The 22,814-nt window shown below is 43.6% G+C and overlaps 1 protein-coding gene across 1 annotated transcript in view; it reads right to left on the bottom strand.

Moving 5' to 3' along the window:
- The window catches only part of LOC122556798 (dedicator of cytokinesis protein 2-like), a 754,195-nt gene extending 734,061 nt beyond the window's left edge, over positions 1 to 20,134 (bottom strand). The window contains exon 1 of the mRNA XM_043703987.2: positions 19,982 to 20,134. Within this exon, the coding sequence (XP_043559922.1) occupies positions 19,982 to 20,024 (43 nt within the window). The 5' untranslated portion in view covers positions 20,025 to 20,134. The remainder of the gene's footprint in view (positions 1 to 19,981) is intronic.
- Between the last annotated feature and the right edge of the window lie 2,680 nt (positions 20,135 to 22,814).

Below are 22,814 nucleotides of genomic sequence, written 5' to 3'. Positions count from 1 at the left end.
TGAGATAGGGAGGTCCAAAGAAGCAGTTCCAGAGTCCAGGGCTTAGGCAGTGGTAGGCATAGCCAGCAATAATAGTAATTAAAATCAGGGACACTGAAGAGTCCAGAATTGGATGCAGATGGTTGTCTCAGCAGATGAGCTGAGGCAGGGTTGAAGTTGGTGAATATTATTAGAGATGAAAGCAAGTGAAGTTAGTGACAGAGAGGTTTTCGTTAGCTCACTTCGCAATCAAATATGCCACCAGTCTCATCAACATTCCACTTTAGCCTCAGCCCAGTTGCCAGGGAGATGGGCAGATGGAGTTGGTGATTAAGGAACTGAAACTTTCGCACAGCCAAAGGCAATTGCTTCAACCTTCCCAATATTTCACTGAGGGAAAACTCTGCTCATTGAGCAGTGAACAAGCAAAGAACTTGGAGGCAGTGGAGGTGTGGAGAGAAACGCTGATGAGGAATAAATGTGAAAATGGAACATGTTTTTGATAATGCCACCAAAGGCCAGCATCCTTCAGTGAAAATAGGAGAGTGTGTCAAGGAAGAATCTCTGGGTGACAGAGAGGAAACAGTGTGGGATTGAGAAATAAGCCATCAAAAGTGAATAGATTGGGGCAGCATGGTAGCTCAGTGGTTAACATTACTGCCTTCTGGGACCTCAGAGACCCAAGTTCAATTCCACCCTCAGGCAATTGTCTGTGTGGAGTTTGCACATTCTTCCTGTGTTTCCATGGGTCCCCTTAGGAGGAAACTGGAGCACTCAACAGTCCAAAGATGTGCAGGCTAGGTGGATTAGCCATGATATATTGCCCATAGTGTTCAGCGGTTTGCAGGCTAAGTGGATTAGCCATGTTAAATTGCCAATAGTGTTCGGGGGTATGCAGGCTAGGTGGATTAGCCATTTGAAGTGGTGGGTTATTGGGTGGTTCTGGGTGGATGCTCTTTGGAGGGTTGATGTGGACTTGATGGGCTCAATGGCCTGCTTCCACACTGCAGGGATTCTATGATTTGGATTGATAAGTCCTCTTCTATTGATCTGATTCCACCCCACTTTCCTGCAGAGCTTTCCACTTCAAAACAAATGACTAAATAAAAATAGTTCTCCTCATTTTGTTCTGATTCTTTTGCCAATTCTCTTAAATCTGTGCCCTTTTGCATCATTCCAGTTAATCGCCATGCAAACTGTCCAAGTTTAGACATCGTTCCTAATGCCCGGTGCCCCCAAAATTCATGCTGAACAAATTGCCTAAACTTTGAGACATTAAAGCTGTTATCATTCAACATGAACTGAAATTGCTGGAAAAACTCAGCAAATCCATGCAGAGAAAGCAGAGTTAATGTTTCAGGTCCAGTGACCCTTCTTCAGCTGTGACTTAAGCTTGCTTAACCAAGTGACAATAGGGTTAAGCTACCAAACGCTTGCAAGTAGGTCACACCAACAGGCACCACTCATCTGGTGTGATATTTATATCCTGGGAACTTTAATCATGTTAAAGTTGCGGTGAACAGCTCATGTGTGAATAAAACATGTGTGATTGTGTGTTTGAGTGAATCAATAGCTTTTGAGGCGAAGCTATCGGAAATTCATTTCCAAACCTTGCTTGTTGGATTAGTATCCTGGACAGGGCATAAAGCACTATTGTTGCCTTGATGTTTAATGCAATCAGGCCCAAGGGTGATACAGTCTTCAGGGCACTCATTTGCACTTCAATGAAGAAACATACCTTTCATCTAGAGGAACCCTTTCTTTTTATTTACCAAGCTGACAAAGTGGGGTGCCTCAAACAAATTCTGCACGTATATTACGAGATGCTAACGTGAGATGAATTTCCATGGGTGTCCTCTGGTGTGCTCATAACTGTGCTCAAACCTATTTTCAAGCTTTCTGTACTGACGTGGTGAACAATTAAAAGACCATCCCTCACCTCATGGGGTCTCACTCACTACGTCTTTCTCTTGTCTCTCACTGCAGGCTCTTTCTTTTCAATAGTTAAGCCAGTATGTGTATAACACATATTTGGTTGAACTCTATGTTATCCTGTATGTCCTTTATGCTTCTATGTATGTTCTGTTCTCTCCCACCTGAACAGTTAGACTTAGAAACAAAAGGGTTTTTTCATAAACTAGGAGAACAAACAATAATACTTGAATGTACTGGAGCATTGCTCTCAAGGGCACAGAACAAGCAGAATGTGTACTCAAGTACGGGAGTACAGTGAAAAGTTTACAATGTCAGCTCTTAGGGCGCCATCTTAGGTTCAAAGTACCTAGGTACAAATCTTAAGTACTAAATAGAGAAATAAAGAAAAATCTAATTACATTACCTTACAGTGATCCTATGAGAAGGATGTTATGAAACTTCGTGGGCGGCATGGTGGCACAGGGGTTAGCACTGCTGCCTCACAGCGCCTGAGACCCGGGTTCAATTCCCGCCTCAAGCGACTGACTGTGTGGAGTTTGCACGTTCTCCCCGTGTCTGCGTGGGTTTCCTCCGGGTGCTCCGGTTTCCTCCCACACTCCAAAAGATGTGCAGGGTCAGGTGAATCGGCCATGCTAAATTGCCCATAGTGTTAGGTAAGGGGTAAATGTCGGGGTATGGGTGGGTTGCGCTTCGGCGGGTCGGTGTGGACTTGTTGGGCCGAAGGGCCTGTTTCCACACTGTAATCTAATCTAATCAAATCTAATCTAAACTTGAAAGAATTCAGAAAAGATTTACAAAGATATTTCCAGGGTTGGAGGATTTGAGCTACAGAGGGAGCCTGAATAGGCTGGGGCTATTCTCCCTGGAGCATCAGAGGCTGAGGGGTGACGTTATAGAGGTTTATAAAATCATGAGAGGGGGCACAGATTGTATAAATAGACAAGGTCTTTCCCCTGGGGTGGGGGAGTCCAGAACTAGAGGGCATAGGTTTAGGGTGAGAGAGGAAAGATTTAAAAGGGACCTAAGGGGCAACGTTTTCACACAGTGGTGCATGTTTGGAATGAGCTGCTAGAGGAAGTGGTGGAGGCTGGTACAATGACAACATTTAAAAGGCATCTGAATGGGTACATGAATAGGAAGGGTTTGGAGGGATATGGGCCAAATGTTGGTGAATGGGACTCAATTAATTTAGGATATCTGAGCGGCATGGACAAGTTAGACCAAAGGGTCTGTTTCTGTGCGATATAGGTCTCTGACTCCATGACTCTAAGTCTGTCCCTTTCTAGTGGAAGGGGAAGTAAGTGTTCGGTTCCTGAGGCCAAGACTCAAAGATTGAGACTTTTTGGCTGCTCATGGAACTCTAGACATCCTGGATGACGGGAAAAGAATAGATTCAGATTTTGTTGTTGTGCCACCATAGTCACCAGAGGGGCTGCTCTCTTATTAAGGAGAAGCAACTGGGGGTGATTTAACCTGAAGACCACCAGACTTCAGGAGAGGGAAGAGGTTGAGAAGGAGAGTCCTTTATAATAACCTCTCATTCATGCATGAGATATGTGTGTTGCAGCCATGGCTGACATCAATTCTCCAACCTTAGTTATGGTTTACGAGGAGATACGGGCATAATGGTAACGCTACTGGATTAGTGATCCAGGAACTCAGGGTAATATCCTGGGACATGGGTCCAAATTCCACCAGAGCAGATGTTGAAATTTGAATTGAATAAAAACCCAGTATAATGGTGACCAAGTAACCACTGTCAATTGTCGTGAAAACCCATTTGGTTCACTGATGCCCTCTAGGGAAGGGAATCTGCCATCCTTAGCTGGTCTGGCCTGCATGTGACTCCAGATATACAGCAATGTGGTTAAACTTGAACTGGACAAACAGGGATGGCTGAAGCATGCGTCCCATGAATGGATAAGACACTATCCCCCTTAATAAATGGTGGCATAACGAGGGTCAACCAGAAAAGTTTATAAAAAGATGCACTGGATACCTTGAGGAAGAGAGATCCTTGCCTTGTCTGACCTGTGTGTGACTCCAGATCATAATAATATGCTTGGCTCCTAACTATCTTTTGAAATACCCCTCGCTATCATTTGTTCAGAGGCAATAGGATGTGTGACAGATGGTGACCTTACCAGCAGTACCCATATCAAATGAATGAATGAAGAAAAGATGTAAAAGACAGTAGGTATCCTTCCCCAAAGGACAATTGTGCGCCAGTGAGTACAAGGGCATAGTATATATAGTCTTTTACATATTTTATTCTTTATTCACGGGACGACGGCCTCGATGGCGAGACCAGCATTTATTGCCCATCCCTAATTACCCAGAAGGCAAGTAAGAGTCAACAACATTGCCCTGGGTCTGTAGTCATATGTAGGCCAGACCAGGTAAGGATGACAGTTTCCTTCCCTCAAGGACATTAGTGAACCAGATGGATTTTTCTGACAATTGACAATGGATTCATGGTCATCATTAGACTCTTAATTGCAGATTTTTTTAAAAATTGAATTCAAATTCCACCATCTGTTGTGGCGGAATTCAAACTTGGGTCCCCAGAACATTACCTGGATTAAACAGTCCAGCAGTAATACCACTCAGGCATTGCCTCCTCCATCGCTATTTGCCAAAGACCTGCTCCACCACTCATTTCGATCCCAACTGTTATGCAACTCAATTAACCTTCCATTGCTCAGAACACATTAAAAACTTCATCCAACAAAATCTATCGTTCTCAAATTTGAAACCTCAAATCATTGCATTTATAATCTGTCACAGCAGTGAGTCCTAGATTCATGTGGCTCAGTGGTTAGCACTGCTGCCTTACAGCGGCAGGGTCCCAGGTTCATACCCCAGCCTTGGGTGACTGTGTGGAGATTGAACATTCTTCCTGTGTCTGCGTGGGTTTTCCTCCGGGTGTTCCAGTTTCCTCCCACAGACCAAGGATGTGCACGTTAGGGTGGATTGGCCACGCTAAATTGCCCATAGTGTCCAGGGATGGGCAGGTCAGGTGGGTTAGCCTTGGGAAATGCAGAGTTACAGGGATAGGGTAGGTGGGTGAGAGTGGTTGGGACGCTCTTCGGTGAATCAGTGTGAACTTGTTGGGCCAAATGGCCTGTGTTAACACTGGAGGGATTCTATTCTAAAAACAATTCCTGCTACCCTTCATGTGGTAAGTGTTTCCTGATTGCTTGGAAGCAAGTGCCCCTGAATGATTGTAGTCTAATATTGAGGACATCCTATTTTGTTCTTGATTTCCCCAAATCTACAATGAAAAGTCCTTTTAATATTTTCAGCACTTCAGTCAGATTGATCATACACAATCAATTACAAAGCTATCTTAAGAAAGTTCTCCGAATTAAACTCTCCTGTGCAACACCATTTGGAGGTTCATGTTCATAACCAAGTGGCATCGTTTTCTCATTTCTCATTTTGTTTTATAGAAACTGAATTTAGATTGACAATATTTGAACTCACAAACTCTGCTTTATTGCTCCAATAAAATAATCACCCAGTTATTGCATCTTCAAATTGTTCATGCAATAAAAAAAAACCTTTAAGGGAAAAGGCTTAAATTGTAATGGAGATTCTATTTGGTTTGCTAATTGGGCAGTCTGCACTGTACAAGTGAAAGCAAAGCTGCAAACATAAAATGAAACAGATGAAACCTATTTTCTGCAATTGATAATGACTGCAATTTTCCTACGATCAAAACTAGCAGTGTTTTTTTTAAGCTGCAGTGCCCACTAGGCAACTTAAAATACTATTCAACCATCACTCGCAGACTGTCATGAACATTGTTGGCTTCAAACCTCTAATCATTCTCTCTTGAGACTTTAAACAATTGAAGATTCCTTCGAGCTGCTTATCTTCCCAACTTAGCATTAATTGGTCCTGACAGCCAACTTTCTACCCATCCTGAGTCAGATAATGCACTGCCACTGCTGTATATTTTAAATTCGCCTAGCTCTGATCAGCTGTCTTCAGACATGTGTCTGTGCAAAAATACTTCAGACCTCACCCACATCCCCTCGGTCCTAACATGAATGATTCCTCAGAGCTGACTGCACATTGCACAAAGGTGTCTTAACGATGTTTTCTGAAATCATTACTGTTATTAAGTTACAGAATCTTATGGTGCTGAAGGATGCCATCTGACATGGGTTGAGAAACTGGTAAAGCTCTCCAATTGGCCCCAAACCCCTGTTCTTTCCCTGGAGGCCTGCAATTTTTCAAGTTTATATCCAATTTCCTTTTAAACATTACCATTGACACTGCTTCCAATAGCCTATTAGCTTAAGGAATTTTGAACACCAGTACTCACTGCATAAGAAAATTCCTATCCTCCCATCTGTTCTTCTGCAAGTTACCAAATGCCCTTTTATTATCGACCTTGCTGTCACGGCAAACAATTTATTCCAAACTACACTATCTAATGCTCTCAAACTCTTGAACATTTGGATCAAATCTGACCAGAATATTCTCTGCTCTAAGAGTAACAATCCAAATTTCTCTCGAATCTCTTTGTGATTGAAATCTCTCACTGTTGTACCCAGGTTGTTAAATTTCCTCTCTACCCTGTTCAACAATATTACACCCTTACTTTGGAGGGTTGAACAACTGAACAAATTGTGGCCCTATCAAAACCACAAAGATGTGTAACATGGTGCTGCAATTGCACAAACCATGTTTCCATTTGTGCAGAGTCTAAAACTAAAGATCATAATTTAAAAATAGTCATTGACAAATCCAATGGAGAATTCAGGAGAGACATTTTCACCAAGGAGTGGTTAGAATGTGTTACTTGCTATCACAAGATATAGTTGGTGAAAAGCATCAGTTTACTACAGAAGAAGCTAGAACTGTGGAGGGGTGGGAAGGAAACAGAAGAATTTGCTTATAGCATTTGGATGAAAAAGGTGGAAGTCCGGTGTGAAATATAAACACCAATAAGAGACCAGGTTTTATCAGTCTAGGATCAAGCTGGACAACAACTCAAATCCCACCACCATCTCCTCCTGGCCTACATAACGATCCAATTTAATTTCCCTTCTATCTTGACAATACTATCATAAGCTGGCTGAAGATACCCACTGGAAAGTGAACGCAAAGGGGTCATTTACAATTTATTTCTGTCAGCAACAGTAATAGCGACAATAGTAGGTGTCACTCCATTCTGACCCAGTCACCTTCCAAAACCTTTCTTTGCAGAAAAGTCCTTCCCATCTCATGCAAACAACAAGCATCATCATGATGAATTGTTCTCTGAGTGGATTTTCCTGGTTCAATTTTGTTGCCCTTGTTCACTTGACTCTGTCAATACTCTCTCTCATGTATTGCATTTCATCTTCCTCTCACCCCAATCTTTCATCTGATTACACTTTCTCTCGTTCCTACCTGCAATTGGGAAGACACAAACCACATTTTTAAAAATATATTCATTCCTGGGATTGCTGACTAAGCTACTATTTATTGGTCAAAGGGCAGTTAAGAGTTAACCTCATTCTTGTGGCTCTGGGGTCGCATGTATGCTTGACCAGGTAAGAATAGCCATTACCCTCCCTAAAGGGCATTAGTGAACCAGATGGGTTTTTCCAACAATTAATTTATGGTCATCATTAGACACTTAATTCCAGATTTTTATTGAATTAAATTCCACCATCTGCTGTGGCGAGATTCGAACCCAAGTCCACAGAATATTACTTGGATCTCTGGATTAACAGCAATAGGATAATTAGGTCATTATCTCCCCATAACCATACACTCCCCTCAATAAAAGGGACCTGTAGTCACTTGCCATCAACTGAAAAGTTACCTGCAATATTTGCTTCTTATTCTGAATCATGTCCACATACCTTTATCTGCAAGAAATACTGACTCATTATTTTACCCATTTGCAGTTGATGGCGAACAAAAGTCATGTCACAACCATTTGTCCTCCTTAGCCATTTCTGTCAGCATGATGATAAAGGGTGGAATGTCCCTACTTCCTGAACTAGAAGGGAAAAGGGGTGTCAATGGGAAAATATGGTGTGATTGACAGGAGTGAGATTCCTGGCATTGAGACTAAAAAGGTCCAGTTCTGCAACCAAGTTTTGAACAGCAAGGCAAGGATCTTGCAAGTGAGCAATGAGGCATTTTTTGCACTTATTTGCATGCCATTAGCCTCTCATCTCACCTCATTGATGTACAGTTTCCTCTTCTCCCATGTACTGGAAAGAAACTAGATGTTGCCAATTCCTGACATGGATACCTGGTGACTCCAACTCATCGCATGTTCCACCAGACCTCCATCTCGGACACCAAGCACCAAAACCTCAGGGCATACTCCAGAAAAAATTACCACCCACCACCCGCCAGCCACAAAGCTTGGTGGATACATAACGGCCTTACATCACCAGCCAACAAGGCACAACTCTGACCCACTCAAAACACTGGTCTGCACTTCACTGTAATGCTGCTACTGTCAGGAGACTTTGTACTCAGGGACAAGCACGCAGCTCATGGGTTGGATCATGGTGCATGTCTGGGCTCCTCACTTGCCCTCTCAGTGCCCATTCACTTTGTGCCTAGAACATAGAACAATACAGCACAAGATCAGGCCCTTCGGCCCACCATGTCTATGCTGACCATGAAACCATTTTAAACTAATTCCACCTGCCTGCACATGGTCTATATCCCGGTATTGCCTACCTGTTCATGTGTCTGTCTAAATGCTTCTTAAATTTTGCTATCATATCTGTTTCTGCCACCTCCCCTCCCAGCGTGTTCCAGATGCCTTCCACCCTCTTTCCTCACATTCTCATTTAAACTATCGCCTCTCAGTTTTTAACCTCTGCTCCCTCGTATTTGACATCCCTGGGATGGAGACTCCAACTCGCAACCCTGTGTATGCTTCCCATCATTTTATACACTTGTGTCAAGTCGTCCCTCAGCTTCTGATGCTCTAGTGAAAACAATCCGAGTTTGTCCAAAATCTCCATATAGCTAATACGCTCCAATCCTGGCAACATCCTGGTAAACATCTTCTGCACCCTCTTCAAAGCCTCACATCATTCCCGTAGTGTGACAACCAGAACTGCACAAATTTTCCAAATGTGGCCAAGATTAAGTATCATACAGCTGCAACATGACTTGGCAACTTTTATACTCAATGCCCTGAACAATAAAGGCAAGCATGCTGTCTGCTTTCTTTAGCACCTTGTACACTTGTGTTGCCACTTTCAGGGAATCTATTGGTTTGCATCCCAAGATCCCTCTCTATATCAATATCTCTAAAGGTCCTACCATTTACACTGTACTTTCCTCTTGCATTTGACCTCCCAAGATGCATCACCTCACACTTGTCCAGATTAAACCCCATTTGCCAATTCTCTGCGCAACTTCCCAACTGATCTATATCCTATTGCATCCTTTGATATCCTCCCTCACTGTCCACAATTCCCCCAATTTTCACATCATCATAAAATATACAGACTACCCACATTTTCATCCCGATCACTTACTTGCGGCAGCAATGTGGCTCAGTGGTTAGCACTGCTGCTTCACAGCACCAGGGGCCCGGGTTTGATTCCAGCCTCGGGTGACTGTGTGGAATTTGCACGTTCTCCCCGTGTCTGCGTGGGTTTCCTCCGGGTGCTCTGGTTTCCTTCCACAGTCCAAAGATGTGCAGGTTAGGGTGAATTTGCCATGCTACATTGCCCATAGTGTTCAGGGGTGTCTAGGTTAGGTGCATTAATCTGGGGTAAATATAGGATAGTAAGGTAAGGGAATAGGTCTGGGTTACTCTTCAGAGGGTTGGTGTGGACTTGTTTGGCCAAAGGGCCTATTTCCACACTGTAGGGATTCTATTCTATACAAATAACAATCTCAATTATCCAAACGAGACTGGCAGGGAGTATTTTGTTTGGATAACCGAATGTTCAGATAACTGATCTGATCATAAACAAAGAAAGCATTCTCAAGTGTAAATGGAATCCCATAACACAAAGCCTCAGCCAGATGCACTGACTCGTGTGTTACAAATCAAATCAAATCGAAAGGCACTCTGGGACGGAACGGGGCCTTTTTTGCTGTGGTTTAACATGGTTTCTCAAATGTCTGTCTGGGTTTCTGTCAGTGTCTTTGCTCAGAGCTGTGCTGTTTTACTCATGCAGGTCACGAAGGTACCCGAGTCTAAAACCGATTGTTGAAAATAATCAAACCCAAACTTTGGATTGTAATTAAAGTACAAGGGGAAAAGAAAGCTGCATGTAAGTCTCTAAATATGCCTCCTGAACGAACAGCTGTCAGAAACTTACCGCTGTGTATGACAGAGAGAAAGAATAAGAGAGGAAGAAGGGGAGTGAGAGAAAGGGGGCAGGGACAATGTGAGAGATAGCACGGGGCAGGAAAGAAAGAAAGAAAGAAAGAAAGAAAGAAAGAAAGAAAGAAAGAAAGAAAGAAAGAAAGAAAGAAAGAAAGAAAGAAAGAAAGAAAGAAAGAAAGAAAGAAAGAAAGAAAGAAAGAAAGAAAGAAAGAAAGAAAAAATAAATGAATGACAGAGGCAGAGTGGGAGAGAAGTTGCTGTGTTCACCGGTGGGCAGTCTGTCTTGGAAAGAGGGTTTCTGCAGATAGTATTAGAGTCTGGTTTCCGATCTCAAACACTGGGATCTTGAGATCTTATTCAGATAATCCAAAATGCAGATAATTGATGTTCGTATAACCAAGGTTGTTCTATATTACAAACAACAGAGGTCCCACACTGATCCTGGTGGAACACAACTAGTCATAGACCTCCAATCAGAAAAATATCCCTCAACAACTACCCTCTATCTTTGTTGACCAAGCCAATTCTGTACACAACTTACCATTCAATATGGATCCAATGTGACCTAATCATCTGGACCAGCCTACCATGCCCTTGTCAAATGCCCGAACTTTATGAATTATCATCAAAACTTCCTCCAAAACCCCAGTCAAATTTGTGAGACATGACCCATATAAAGCCATCCTGACTATCCCTAATATGTCCATTCTTTTCTGTATGAGTAAATCCCTATTATAAAGAATCTTTTCTAATAATTTCTCTACCACTGATGGAAGACTCACCAACCTATAATTTCCTGGATTGTCCCTGTTGCCCTTCTTGAAAAAAGGAACAGCATTGGCTATTCTTCAGTCGCCTGAGATCTCATCTGTGGCTGAAGACGATACAAAGATCTCTGTAAAGGCCTCACTAATCTCCTCTTTTGCTATATTACAATGCTGGATGGATCTCATCACGGCCTGGAGACTTTGCTACCTTAATGTTTTTCAAGACACCCAATATTTCCTTCTTCTTAATATTGACATTCCCTTGAATATCAGCACACCACTCCCTAATCTAACAATCAGCCATGTCCTTCTCCTTTGTAAATACCAATACAAAATACTCATTAATGACCTCACCCATTTCCTCTGGTTTCATGCACAAATTTCGTGCTTTGTCCCCAAGTGGACCTACCCCTTCCCTAGCTACCCTTTTGCTTCTAATAAGTGTTTAAAATGAATTAGAATTCTCCCTAATTTCTCTTGCCAAGGATTTCTTTGCCCTTTTAGCCCTCCTAATTCTTTGTTCAAATTCTTTCTTGCTTTCTATCGATCCCTCGGGGGTCTTGCGGGATTTCAATTTCCGAACTCTTGCATTTGCTTCCTTTATCTTTTTGACAAAGCTTTCAATATCTGTTGTCATCCAAGGTTCCCAAATGTTGGCATCCTTATCTTTCATCCCTACAGGATCATGCTAATACTGAACTCTGATCAACTGGCCTTTCAAATACTCCCATATGCAAGATGTGGATTTACATTCAAACAGCCTCCCCTAGTTAAATTGCTACAGTTTCTGCCAAATACTGTTGTAATTAGCCATTCCACAATTTAGCACTTTCATCCTAGGAACAGTTTTATTCTTTCCAAGAAATATCTTCAAACATACAGAATTATGATTACTATTCCCAAAATGTTCACCCACTGAAAATTTGATCACCTGGCCAGGCTCATTCCCCAGGACAAAGTCTGGTACAGCCCTTGCCATAGTTGGACCATCTATAGATTGTTTCTAGAATCCTAGATGCACCAAAAAAATTCTGCCCTATCGAAGCCCCCGGCACTAAAGGAGTTCAGTGAATATTGGGGAAGCTAAAATCACCCACAATAACTCTGTTGTTTTTACAACTTTCTATGATCAGCCTACATATCTGTTCCTCTATCTCCCGCTGGATATTAGGAGGCCGATAGTATAACCCATCATAGTGACTGCACCTTTCATATTCCTGAGTTCTACCCATAAGGCCTTGCTAGATGAGCCCTCCAAATGTCCTCTCTCAGTGAGGCTGTGACATTCTCCTTAATCACTAATGCAACTCCCCCTCCCATTTTACATCCCTCTCTATCTCATCTGGAAAATCTAAACCCTGGAACGTTCAGCTGCCTATCCTGCCAGTTTTCAACCAAGTTTCAGTAATGGTTACAACATAATAGTTCTATGTATTAATCCAGGTTCTCAGTGGTTCAGAGGCTGCTCTCATGTTACAGAGAGAGAGATGACTGGTGGTGGTTTAATCCGAGGGTCACCACGCCTCAACTGAGGGGTGTGGTTGAGAAGGTGCGATCGTCATGGTAACCTCAGCTATTACAGGAACCAATCCTGCACTGTGAGCTGCACTCTGCATCCCTAACCAATTGTGCAGCTCACGATTTAACCGACCCAATTTGCTGCTGCGTACAAGTAAACGCTTTCAACCGTTTGCAATCTTTTCAACATGTGCTTGCTCATTGTGGGCTAGAGAACATCTCAAGTTAGACTGAGCATTGCAGAAAGAGTAGCACTCCCTTAGACAGGGTACGCTGACAGGATGATGCTGAGGGCGGGTACCTTCATTCTTAAGCAGCAATATATTTCCAAACATGTCTTTGCATTAGCAGTGAGATGTCAACAATGCTATCAAAGGCATTACTTTTCCACTCAGCTCATGCCAGGAAGGGCAGATCTTAGTTGGCAGAACTTGGCCTGGTGCACGTCCGGGCTTTTAAAATGGCGTCAGCACCAGGAACCCTGGGAGATCCAGGCAAAGCTGATTGCCTGCTGTGCAGGAGACAGTGTAAGCAGGGTGCTATTGAAATGTGGTGTGAAGCTCATGAGGCAAACAGTGGAGAATTGTATGAGGAAACACACCTAAGCACTCCATAAAACTCTCCAAAATTGACAAAGAACGGACTTCTAGTCAAATTCTTCCCATAATTACTCTCAATCCATTCTGTACAATGGCTTGCCTAGCTCCTGACACAGATTTCCACTCGATTTTATTGTTCAGTGCTGACTTTACTCTGGACTCAGCATTTGTCCTTTGGAAAGAAGTGTTGCAATACAGTGCCCAAAGCATTTGCAAAAGACTGAAACATGAACTCCACAGTGACATAGCACTGAACAGGAAAAGATAATAGTGACTGAATGCATAACAAAAAGCTAGACGCTGAGGGGATTTTTAAAGTCATGCAGAAAGTAACAGAATAGAAAGATTTGGTGCTGGTAAGTTTCAGATGTAAGATGGATGCTGTTTTGCACAGAGAACTGGAACTGGAAGAGTAAGGAAAATGAACAGGAAGTAATGCACAGACGGAATTATATGGTCAGGTATTAGCAACAAGGGAAATGCTTCATCTCAGTTCATAACAAGAACAGGCCTGAGGCATGATTCTACATTGAGCAAAGAGACTTTTGCAAGAGGAACACCCTCAAGGTCATCCAAAAAAAGGAAGATAGGCAGTAGAAGCAGCTGGCACATGTGTAGGAAGAGAGCAGTAAGAGTTTTCTTTAACCCAGTTTTCAGTTCTAATTCTTTAGAAGGCCCAAGGGACCGTTCCACTTTCTGTGCCAGCATTCATTATTTTGATGAGCTTAACATTGAGTCAAACAACAAAAAAGCACATGGGACATTACTGTTCCAGTACATTGAAGAAGGAGAGGAGAAATGTAGAGGGTATCTATTCTGACTTTAGGATGTTCCAATTGTTTCCAATTGAATCCCATAATGTTCAGGGATGTGTAGGTTAAGTGCATTAGTCAGGGATAAATTTAGGATAATAGGGTAGGCGAATGGGTCTGGGTGGGTTACTCTTCAGAGGGTCAGTGTAGATTTGTTGGGCTGAAGGGCCTGTTTTCACACTGTAGGGATTCTATAATTCTACAATTCTATTCTAAAGGCTAAAATGTCAATGACCAGAGAACACAGATTCTAAGATGATCCTTACTTTAAGGAGAAGTCTTGTTTCATTTTCTTTCATTTTCCTTTCCTCCCGTTCCTACATTCCTAAATATTGGGGTGGTGGTCTAGTAGTAATGTCAGTGAGCTAGTAATCCAGACTCCCAGGCCAATGCTCAAAGGCTGTAGGTTCAAATCCCTCCATAGGTGATGGTGAGTTTTGAATTCAATGAATATCTGCTCTAAATAAAGCTAGCTACATGGCAACCATAGCTTGCATTTTGCCCAAAATCTTCTCCATTTCTGAGTGTTTCACGGATGCCTCTTTGTGAAGCTCTAGCAGGTTAACCTTCACAACTCTTCACTTCTCAGCCTGAGTTGGATGCATCATCCCTCGATTGCACTATGCTCATTCTATCACGTGCTTACCATTGGCGGGAGTACTCAACACTGCCAGGACTTGCCATGCTTTCGGTCACTGGTACAATGTTTACAGTTCAGCTATGCACCAGCTGAATTGCTGCCAACTATTGACTAGAATTCTAAGGTGCACATAGTCTTCGTAAAACAAAACAAGAAAAATCTTCTGAAGCCACATGGAGTGACATGGGTGTAATTTCTTTGCAACAGAAGCTTGCATTTTGAAATATTTTGCCACTTTACATCTGTCTAATCAACTATCATTGTAAATGAAGCTACACTATTGCACTACACTTAGTGCCACAATATTGTCTGAATCTTATCTCAGGAGGTGCTGCTCTTTTCCTCATGTTTAGCACAGCATGAAATCACATCATTATTCAGGACTGACCATGACTCCTCCTCACCACCACCCTCCCAACCCCCCCCCCCCCCCCCCCCCCCCCCCCCACCCCCCACGGGAGCAAGAAAGTGAGGACTGCAGATGCTGGAGAGTCAGTGTCAAAGAGGGTGGCGTTGGAAAAACGCAGGAGGTCAGGCTGCATCTGAGGAGCAAGAGAGTCCATGTTTTGGGCATAAGCCCTTCATCAGAAATGTGTGACACATTATGCCCGAAATGTCGACTCTCCTGCTCCTTGGATGCCGCTGACCTGCTCTGCTTTTACAGTGCCACACCTTTCGAGTTGGAAAGACAGTCCTAACTGATGAATGATCTCTGTGCAGCTCCCTGACTTCTCTTGTCTGGCTGCACTAGAACCACATTACCCACTCTAAGGGCCTTAATGATATGAAACCCCTGAACTTATGCCACACCAACCATGTCCAAGCTCTTGGACTGATGTCAACTGATGCCCTTGGCTTATGGCTCTGGTATATCCAAATTAATTAAGTCCCATTGACTTGAATGAGGGCTGCACTACTTAGACTTTGAGACAGGGCTATTTGGTAGAAGTATATTCGGTGTGTTTGACATGTAAGATGCTGCAGGTGTACCATTGAATTAGCATAGCGCCATACAACAATATGTCCGCCCTCTTGACTGATCACTGCTTGTAAACATGACCAGCTGCCTTTGTGGTCTCTGGCAGCAGGCAAGACAAGGAAGAAGAATGGTAAATTCTGTAAATGATGTGGCAAAGCACAAAAAGACAATGCACAGATGCTGTGGCAGAGTGAGTGAATGCTAAGGGAGCAAGCTAAGAGTCCTGTTCTACATGTGATGGTCTCTGTACAGGAAGTGACCTGGCAGTAGCATTGCAGTGAGATGTCGGTTAACCAAAAAGTGCCGTTTTGCAGTGGAGAGCTGTATTCAGAGTTAAATGTGCCATGATGATGTGGTGAGGTTGGAATGTCTGATGCCAATTCCCGTGGAAGGGGTACAGGTGGGTGCTGCCCATGAAACACACCCTGAGATTATTGGTCAAGATGGCGACCTGCAGGAGCAAGGGGTAACTATAGATGGCAGGACCAATCCAGACTTTCATGTCGGGAATTGTCTTCATCTATATCTTTCTCCAGAGCACAGAAAAGTGTTTGATTCTTAATTGCCCTGTGGGGACCTCATAGAATCCATTATAAAATCCCTACAGTATGGAAACAGGATCTTCAGCCCAACAGGTCCACAACGGGCCCTCTAAAGAGTATCCCATCCAAATCCATTCCTCTACCATATTATTCTACATTTACCCCTAGGCAGAAGTGCGTATTGCCGATGCTGGAGATTAGAGGCAAGATTAGAGTGGTGCTGGAAAAGCACAACTGGTCAGGTAGCATCCGAAGAGCAGGAAAATCGACGTTTTGGGAAAAAGCCCTTCATTAATCCCTCACCACTATGGGCAATATAACATGGCAGATTCACCTAACCTGCACATCTTTGGACTGTGGGAGGAAGCCAGAGCACCCAGACAAACAGGGAGAATGTGCAAACTCCATCCATACAGTCACCCGAGGCTGGAATTGAACCAGGTCCCCGGCTCTGTGAGGCAGCAGTGTTAACCACTGAGCCACTGTACCACCGCCACTACCTATGGCCAACTGGATGTTCGTTCGAAAGACTTGGTGTGAAATAGACCATTCCTTTGCTGCACCCTGCTGTGATTCTATGATTCTGTGGGCTGGAGTATTTTGGAGGAGGTGGGAAGTTGGCAGATGGGTCGCCTTAGAAAGTTCCCTGCCTTCTGTATTTTCATTTGGGGGGAGCGGGGGCAGGACTGTCTAACACCCCTCACTTTGTAGGTAACAATGGAAGTTAGCAGATAGCTGGTTTGCCTGCTTCTGTTTATTGGGACATCGGCCCAGTTCTACTGATGAATATCAGGCCCTCAAATGCCATCGATATCATATATGTTCTTCCATACACCCCTTTTGTAGCTCCTCATTCAGTCTCACATACTAGTACTCCTCAAGAACCACGTCATAGCTATGGGAAGAACTTGCAATGGACATGAGAAATATTAAACTTCTAGCAATCAAATCGAGTCGGTTTTTAGACATACCACACTGAAAAATATTTCCTGAACCATTGAATGAAGTTAAGAACCCTCAAGTGATCAATCAATTTCAAACACAAGCAAATGTCAATTCAGTAACTACATAAAGGACAGATCCTTCTTATCAACCTCTTAAAGCTGTCAATGCAACCTTTGCTGAGATAGGTGATACAAATGCTTTTGAAATCCAGCCAAGCATTCTTAACAGTCTCATCTGTCAAAATAAGCCGTTAGACCTGCAGACAACAATGCTTTATGAAATTGGGAACATAGACATATTTGCTCTTTTTTCTCAAAGTTATACCAGATGGCTCATCAACAAAGCAGTCCAGGAGTTGCTATCTTTATGTTTTTGGGAATTGAAGTTGTCACAACTCTTCCAGGGTGCTGTATATCCTGCACTGGGCTGTTATAAGGCTCCAGTCAGAACAAAAAACATACAAACTCATAGTTTGCCGCAACACAACAGAACGGTTTTTATTCCGATAATGTGCCCTCTTCAGAAAGTCAAGAACATGGTAGCTCAGTGGTTAGCACTGCTGCTTCACAGCACCAGGGACCTGGGTTCGATTCTAGCCTCAGGCACCTGTATGGGTGAAGTTTGCACATTCTCTCTGTGTCTGCATGGGTTTCCTCCCACAGTCCAAAGGTGTGCAGGTTAGGATAGATTGGCCATGCTAAATTGCCCATAGTGTCCAAGAATGTGTAGGTTCGGTGCATTAGCCATGGGAAATGCAAAGTTTTAAGGTGATGGATCTGGGTGGAAAGCTATTCAGAGGGTCGGTATAGACTTGCTGCACTGTGGGGATTCTATAAGCAAGTCTGGCAAGTGGGCATTGTCTGAACACTCACTGATGTCACATGACTCTCCTCTTATAGACATCCTGACACAATATATTACACATTTGTGTTTAATTTATATATGTCACTGTAACGCTGCATAACACTTTAAACCAAGTCTATCTATAGAGAAGGCTTGACACTAATAAAACTGTGGGGCAGGAGGATTAATTTAACCCCCCCCCCCATGCATTCAAGTCAGTAATGCCAATGGGGAGCGGAAGTCACAGAATCGGGTCAATCTGCCATTTGTAAATGGCCCGCAAGTGCCCACCTTGATGTGGGACTCCTCTGGTCCTGGAGGACATATGGCTTAGTGATTGGTTGCCAAGGTTGATTCCCATTTGGTTCTGAGACAGGATGTCCCACCTTAAAGAGATACTGGTCAATCAGAGGTCAGCAGCTCTGAAAAGCCAGCAGAAGCGCCAGGGGATTGTAAAACATTGGTCCAATTGTGGAATCCAAACATTGTTCTCCAGACAATGTACTAAAACTAACCATAGTTTCTCTACTGCTTTTGAGTTCATCCAATATCCAATTGATGACTTATCTGGTGTTCTTCCAGTCTCTCTCCAGCCTCATATTCACCATGGGGGTGAGAGTTGCAAAGAAATCCCTTATTTGACTGAATAATACTTAGGGACTGTTGCCACTGGTTAGATATCATCATTGCATCTCACAATTATGATGTGGAGGTGCCAAATAAACCTGTTGGACTATAAGCTGGTGTTGTGTGATTTTTAACATTGTTTCACAATTCGTGAGAGATCTCCTTACAATCTCCTTACAGCCCTTCCTGAAAAAGGGCTCATGCCCGAAACGTCGATTCTCCTGCTCCTTGGATGCTGCCTGACCTGCTGCGCTTTTCCAGCAACACATTTTCAGCTCCTTACAATGCAACAAGGGTCAACACAATGACCTTTTCTTGCATACTTAAACAAACCCACCCTCACTGTATGGGCATGAGGTGTGGTTTTATGAGGTAACAGGACCCCTTTGTCCATATCTCAAGAAGTTGTGATTCTAAAAGCCAAAAGGTTGGCCAATCTGGGCTACTTAACTCAGCCACCAACATCCGGTGTGCTTGGAGTGTTTCAGGGCAGTACAATAACCGCAGCCCTTAATATCATGGCTCACACACAGTGCCTTCTGAAGGGCATGTTTGAAAAACTGCAGCATACATTTTACACCCCAAAGTAATTCTAACGCTCCGTCTGAACTCACTTCCCATTGGTTGGGTGTGTAATAGTAATTCAGGTAATTTGCAGAGAAAATATGGAGGTATTTTGCCATGGACTGCCAGTCAAACAGCAAAATTATTTTTTGTCTTTGCAAGTAAAACCACATCAAAACCACACACTGATATTTCTGCCATATTTCCTGAAATAGCGACAAATCTGAAGAGTAGCTGGAATAAGAGATTAGCTCTCTGTGTTAATACAGATAGGGCTTTTTAAACACAGTACCACAGCCACAGTGGATTTCTTGGTATCTCTCATGTCACGCTTGAACACTGCATTTGAAATCCAGGATCTTTCAGGCTTGGCATAGTGTTTTAGAGGAAGCTAAATCTGGATTTGTGCGCTGTTCTCGCCTGACAAACAAGTCCCTCAATAACACTGAGGAAATAGACGCCATCAAATGGCCTTGCATCTGACTTCCTCTATTGTGTATCCGTGTCTGTCCGAGGTACACGCAGGTTCATGGTTTCAGGTGCCTGACTAGTCAAGTGCGTCAAGTGTGTTGCTGGACAGGAACAGTCTCAACAAAACGTCTAGGCAGACCGGCCAGTTGAAATCCACCGCACATGGGGAAATTTGTTTCAAACATGATTAATTATAAACCGTAACAACTATTGCACCGGGGACGAACAGGGAAGCAGCTTCCCTTTTTGTTGCATGTGTTGAATTTTGCCGAAGATTTGTACCAACTTGTGTCAACATTTAGTCTGTTTGAGCAGCACCACTCTTGAAACAAGCTACCCACATCCTGTTGACAGACTTACAGATATGTGGCAGCTTCGGACAATTTTAAGCTCACATTGTAGCACTTCATTTATGGAAGAATGGAAGTATGTTTTTCCCTTACCCACTCCATATCTCTCCTTAACTGTCCGGCTCCAGGAAGGCATGGTTCAATTGACACTGTCGATCACTCCCACAACGCAGCTAACGGCCAACAGGGCTACGGTCTTGCAAGGCTACGTCTGAAGTGCTTTCACTTTGCTGCAAGCGGAACTCTGCATCAGCGAGCCAGCACTGACGTCTTAACCACAAAGGCGGCAAAGGTGCAAATAATGGCGCGTGAGGGATGTTTTAGGTGGGGCCTGGTTAAGGTAGTTCACACAGGCACAGATAGAGGGGTAAAAGGCAGAACCTACTTTAAGTACTGTAACCCACACTGAACATTTTGCAATAAAGCACTACCCCGAATCATTGCTTGTGATGAGACTGACACCCAATTGCAAAATGGAAATGAGTTGTTCTTTTTATTGTTCTGCCCATTTGCAGCAAATAATTCAAGTTTGTGCAGCACACTGTGAAAACCTTGTTGGGTACATGTAACTGAAGGGTTCTACTTCAGGATTTCTGAAGAAGGATAGGGGCTTCTTCATACACATCTAGATAAAGACATTTGGGTCACTCAGTGGTTAGCACTGCTGCCTCATAGTGACAAGGACCAAGGTTCAATTCCACCCTTGGGTGACAGTCTGTGTCGAGTTTGCACGTTCTCTCCGTATCTGCGAGGGTTTCCTCTGGGTGCTCTGGTTTCCTCCCACAGTCCAAAGATGTGCAGTTTAGGGTGAATTGAAAATGTTAATTTGCCCATAGTCTCCAGGGATGTGCAGGCTAGGTGGGTTGACAATGATAAATGCATGGGTAGAGTAGGATTGGGTGGGATGCTCTTCAGAGAGTTAGGATGGGCTGAATGGCCTGCTTCCACACTGTAGGGATTCTATAATTTCTCAGTGAAATTTCTGCCATGCATCTTGAGGTTTGGACACGGGTCACATGGACAGCTTCAGAGAATCACATACGTATTGGCATGTCCTCTTTACCCAGGCTGCTGTGTGAGGGCCGGGAATGATAGCAAGCTGCCTTGGAAGATGCGATTCCAGGCAATCAGTAAATTTGACCACATTGATTAAAATCTGAACAAGCCAATAGTTTTGGTCACACTCCATATTATATTTTAAAAAGAAAAACTGATTTGTGCCCTTTAATTCTGGGATATTCTGTCTTTATCCCACTCCACCAAATCTAACCCAGCTCTGTCTAACTAAACCTCAACTGTGACAACTATTTGCCCAAAGTCCCTGTTGGTGATTATGGCAAGTGATCACAAATGATTCCACTGTTTTCCTTGGCTCATTGGAAGGTCTCCCAGGTCAGTTGCCCCTTAGAATCCTTTTAAAACTTTCCCATCTCACCTTAGAGCAGTGCCCTCTAGACTTAGACTCTCCTACCCTGGGGAAAAGACCTTGGCTATTCACTGTATGCCATCATGATTTCTTACTGTTATAGTGTAGTCACTGTTCAGAAACTAGGGCCAGGTCTTTGGCCACTATTTCTTTACAAAAGAGCATAAGAAATCAGACCCAAAGTTGGCCATTTAGTCTACAAAATTCTGACTGGTCTGGAGGAGAAAGTGAGGTCTGCAGATGCTGGAGATCAGAGATGGAAATGTGTTGCTGGAAAAGCGCAGCAGGTCAGGCAGCATCTAGGGAACAGGAGAATCGACGTTTCGGGCTAAGAAGTGCTGATTCTTAGGGCTAAGAAGGGCTAACCCTGAAGAAGGGCTAATGCCCGAAACGTCGATTCTCCTGTTCCCTAGATGCTGCCTGACCTGCTGCGCTTTTCCAGCAACACATTTCCATCTCTGACTGGTCTGCCCCAGTGCTCAACTCCTCTTTCTCGCCACATTCTCAAAACCCTCAATGCTCCAAAAATCTCTATCTTGTGTCGAGTCATACAGCACAGAAACAGACACGTTGGTCCTCCCAGACTAAACTCGTCCCATCTGCCTGCTCCTGACCCGTTTCCTCCAAGCCTTTCCTATTCATGGACCTATCCAAATGTCTTTTAAATGTTGTGATTGTACCAGCCTCCACAACTCTCTCAGGCAGTGAATTCATGACATTCACTCCCGTTTGAGAGAAGAAATATTTTTTGTCTTAGTTTTAAACAAGGGTCCCGCTATTCCACAACTATGTTCCTTCAATCAAGATGCCCCCACTAGTGATGCTCTGGATTTACCCTGTCAAGCCCCTTCAGACTCTTGTACATTTCAATAAGATCACCCCTTCATTCCTTAAACTGTAATGAATAAAGGCTTGACCTGTTTGGCTGTCCTCAATAAGTCAACCCTTCATCTCAGGAATAAGTCGAGTTGCTTTCTTTTGAATAGGTTCCAAAGCTAGTGCATGCTTTCTCAAATATGCAAAAATCTGTCGTACACCAACCACCCCCTCAACTACATCCAAGGCCCCATAAACTCCTTCCAGCTGACACAGAGGTTCACCTGCCTCTCCTCCAACCTAGTTTACTGTATCTAGTACTCCCAATGTGGCCTTCTCCACATCGGGGAGACCAAACGTTAACTCAGGGCACGTTTCCCTGAGCATCTCAGCAGGGCCCGCAGGGGCTGACCTGATCTCCCAGTCACCACCCACTTTAATTTCCCCTCCCACTCCCTTTTCGACATGACCATCCTCTGCCTCCTCCATTGCCAGAGTGAATCAGACTGCAAATCGGAGGAACAACACCTCATCTTCCACCTGGGCAGCCTACAGCCCGGAGGATTCAACATTGAGTTCTTCAATTTCAAATAACCTCCCCCCCCCCCTCCCCCCATCCCCCAACTCACTTCCCAGACAGCTGTCTACTTTGTCAACAGTAAAGTTTTTTCAAGTGTGTCGAGG

This window comes from Chiloscyllium plagiosum, unplaced genomic scaffold, assembly GCF_037043375.1.
Source record: "Chiloscyllium plagiosum isolate Xiang-an unplaced genomic scaffold, Cpla_swu_hap1 HiC_scaffold_16, whole genome shotgun sequence".
Taxonomy (NCBI): domain Eukaryota; kingdom Metazoa; phylum Chordata; class Chondrichthyes; order Orectolobiformes; family Hemiscylliidae; genus Chiloscyllium; species Chiloscyllium plagiosum.
Note: the sequence above shows the minus strand (reverse complement) of the source record. Positions and strands in the feature narration are given on the sequence as shown.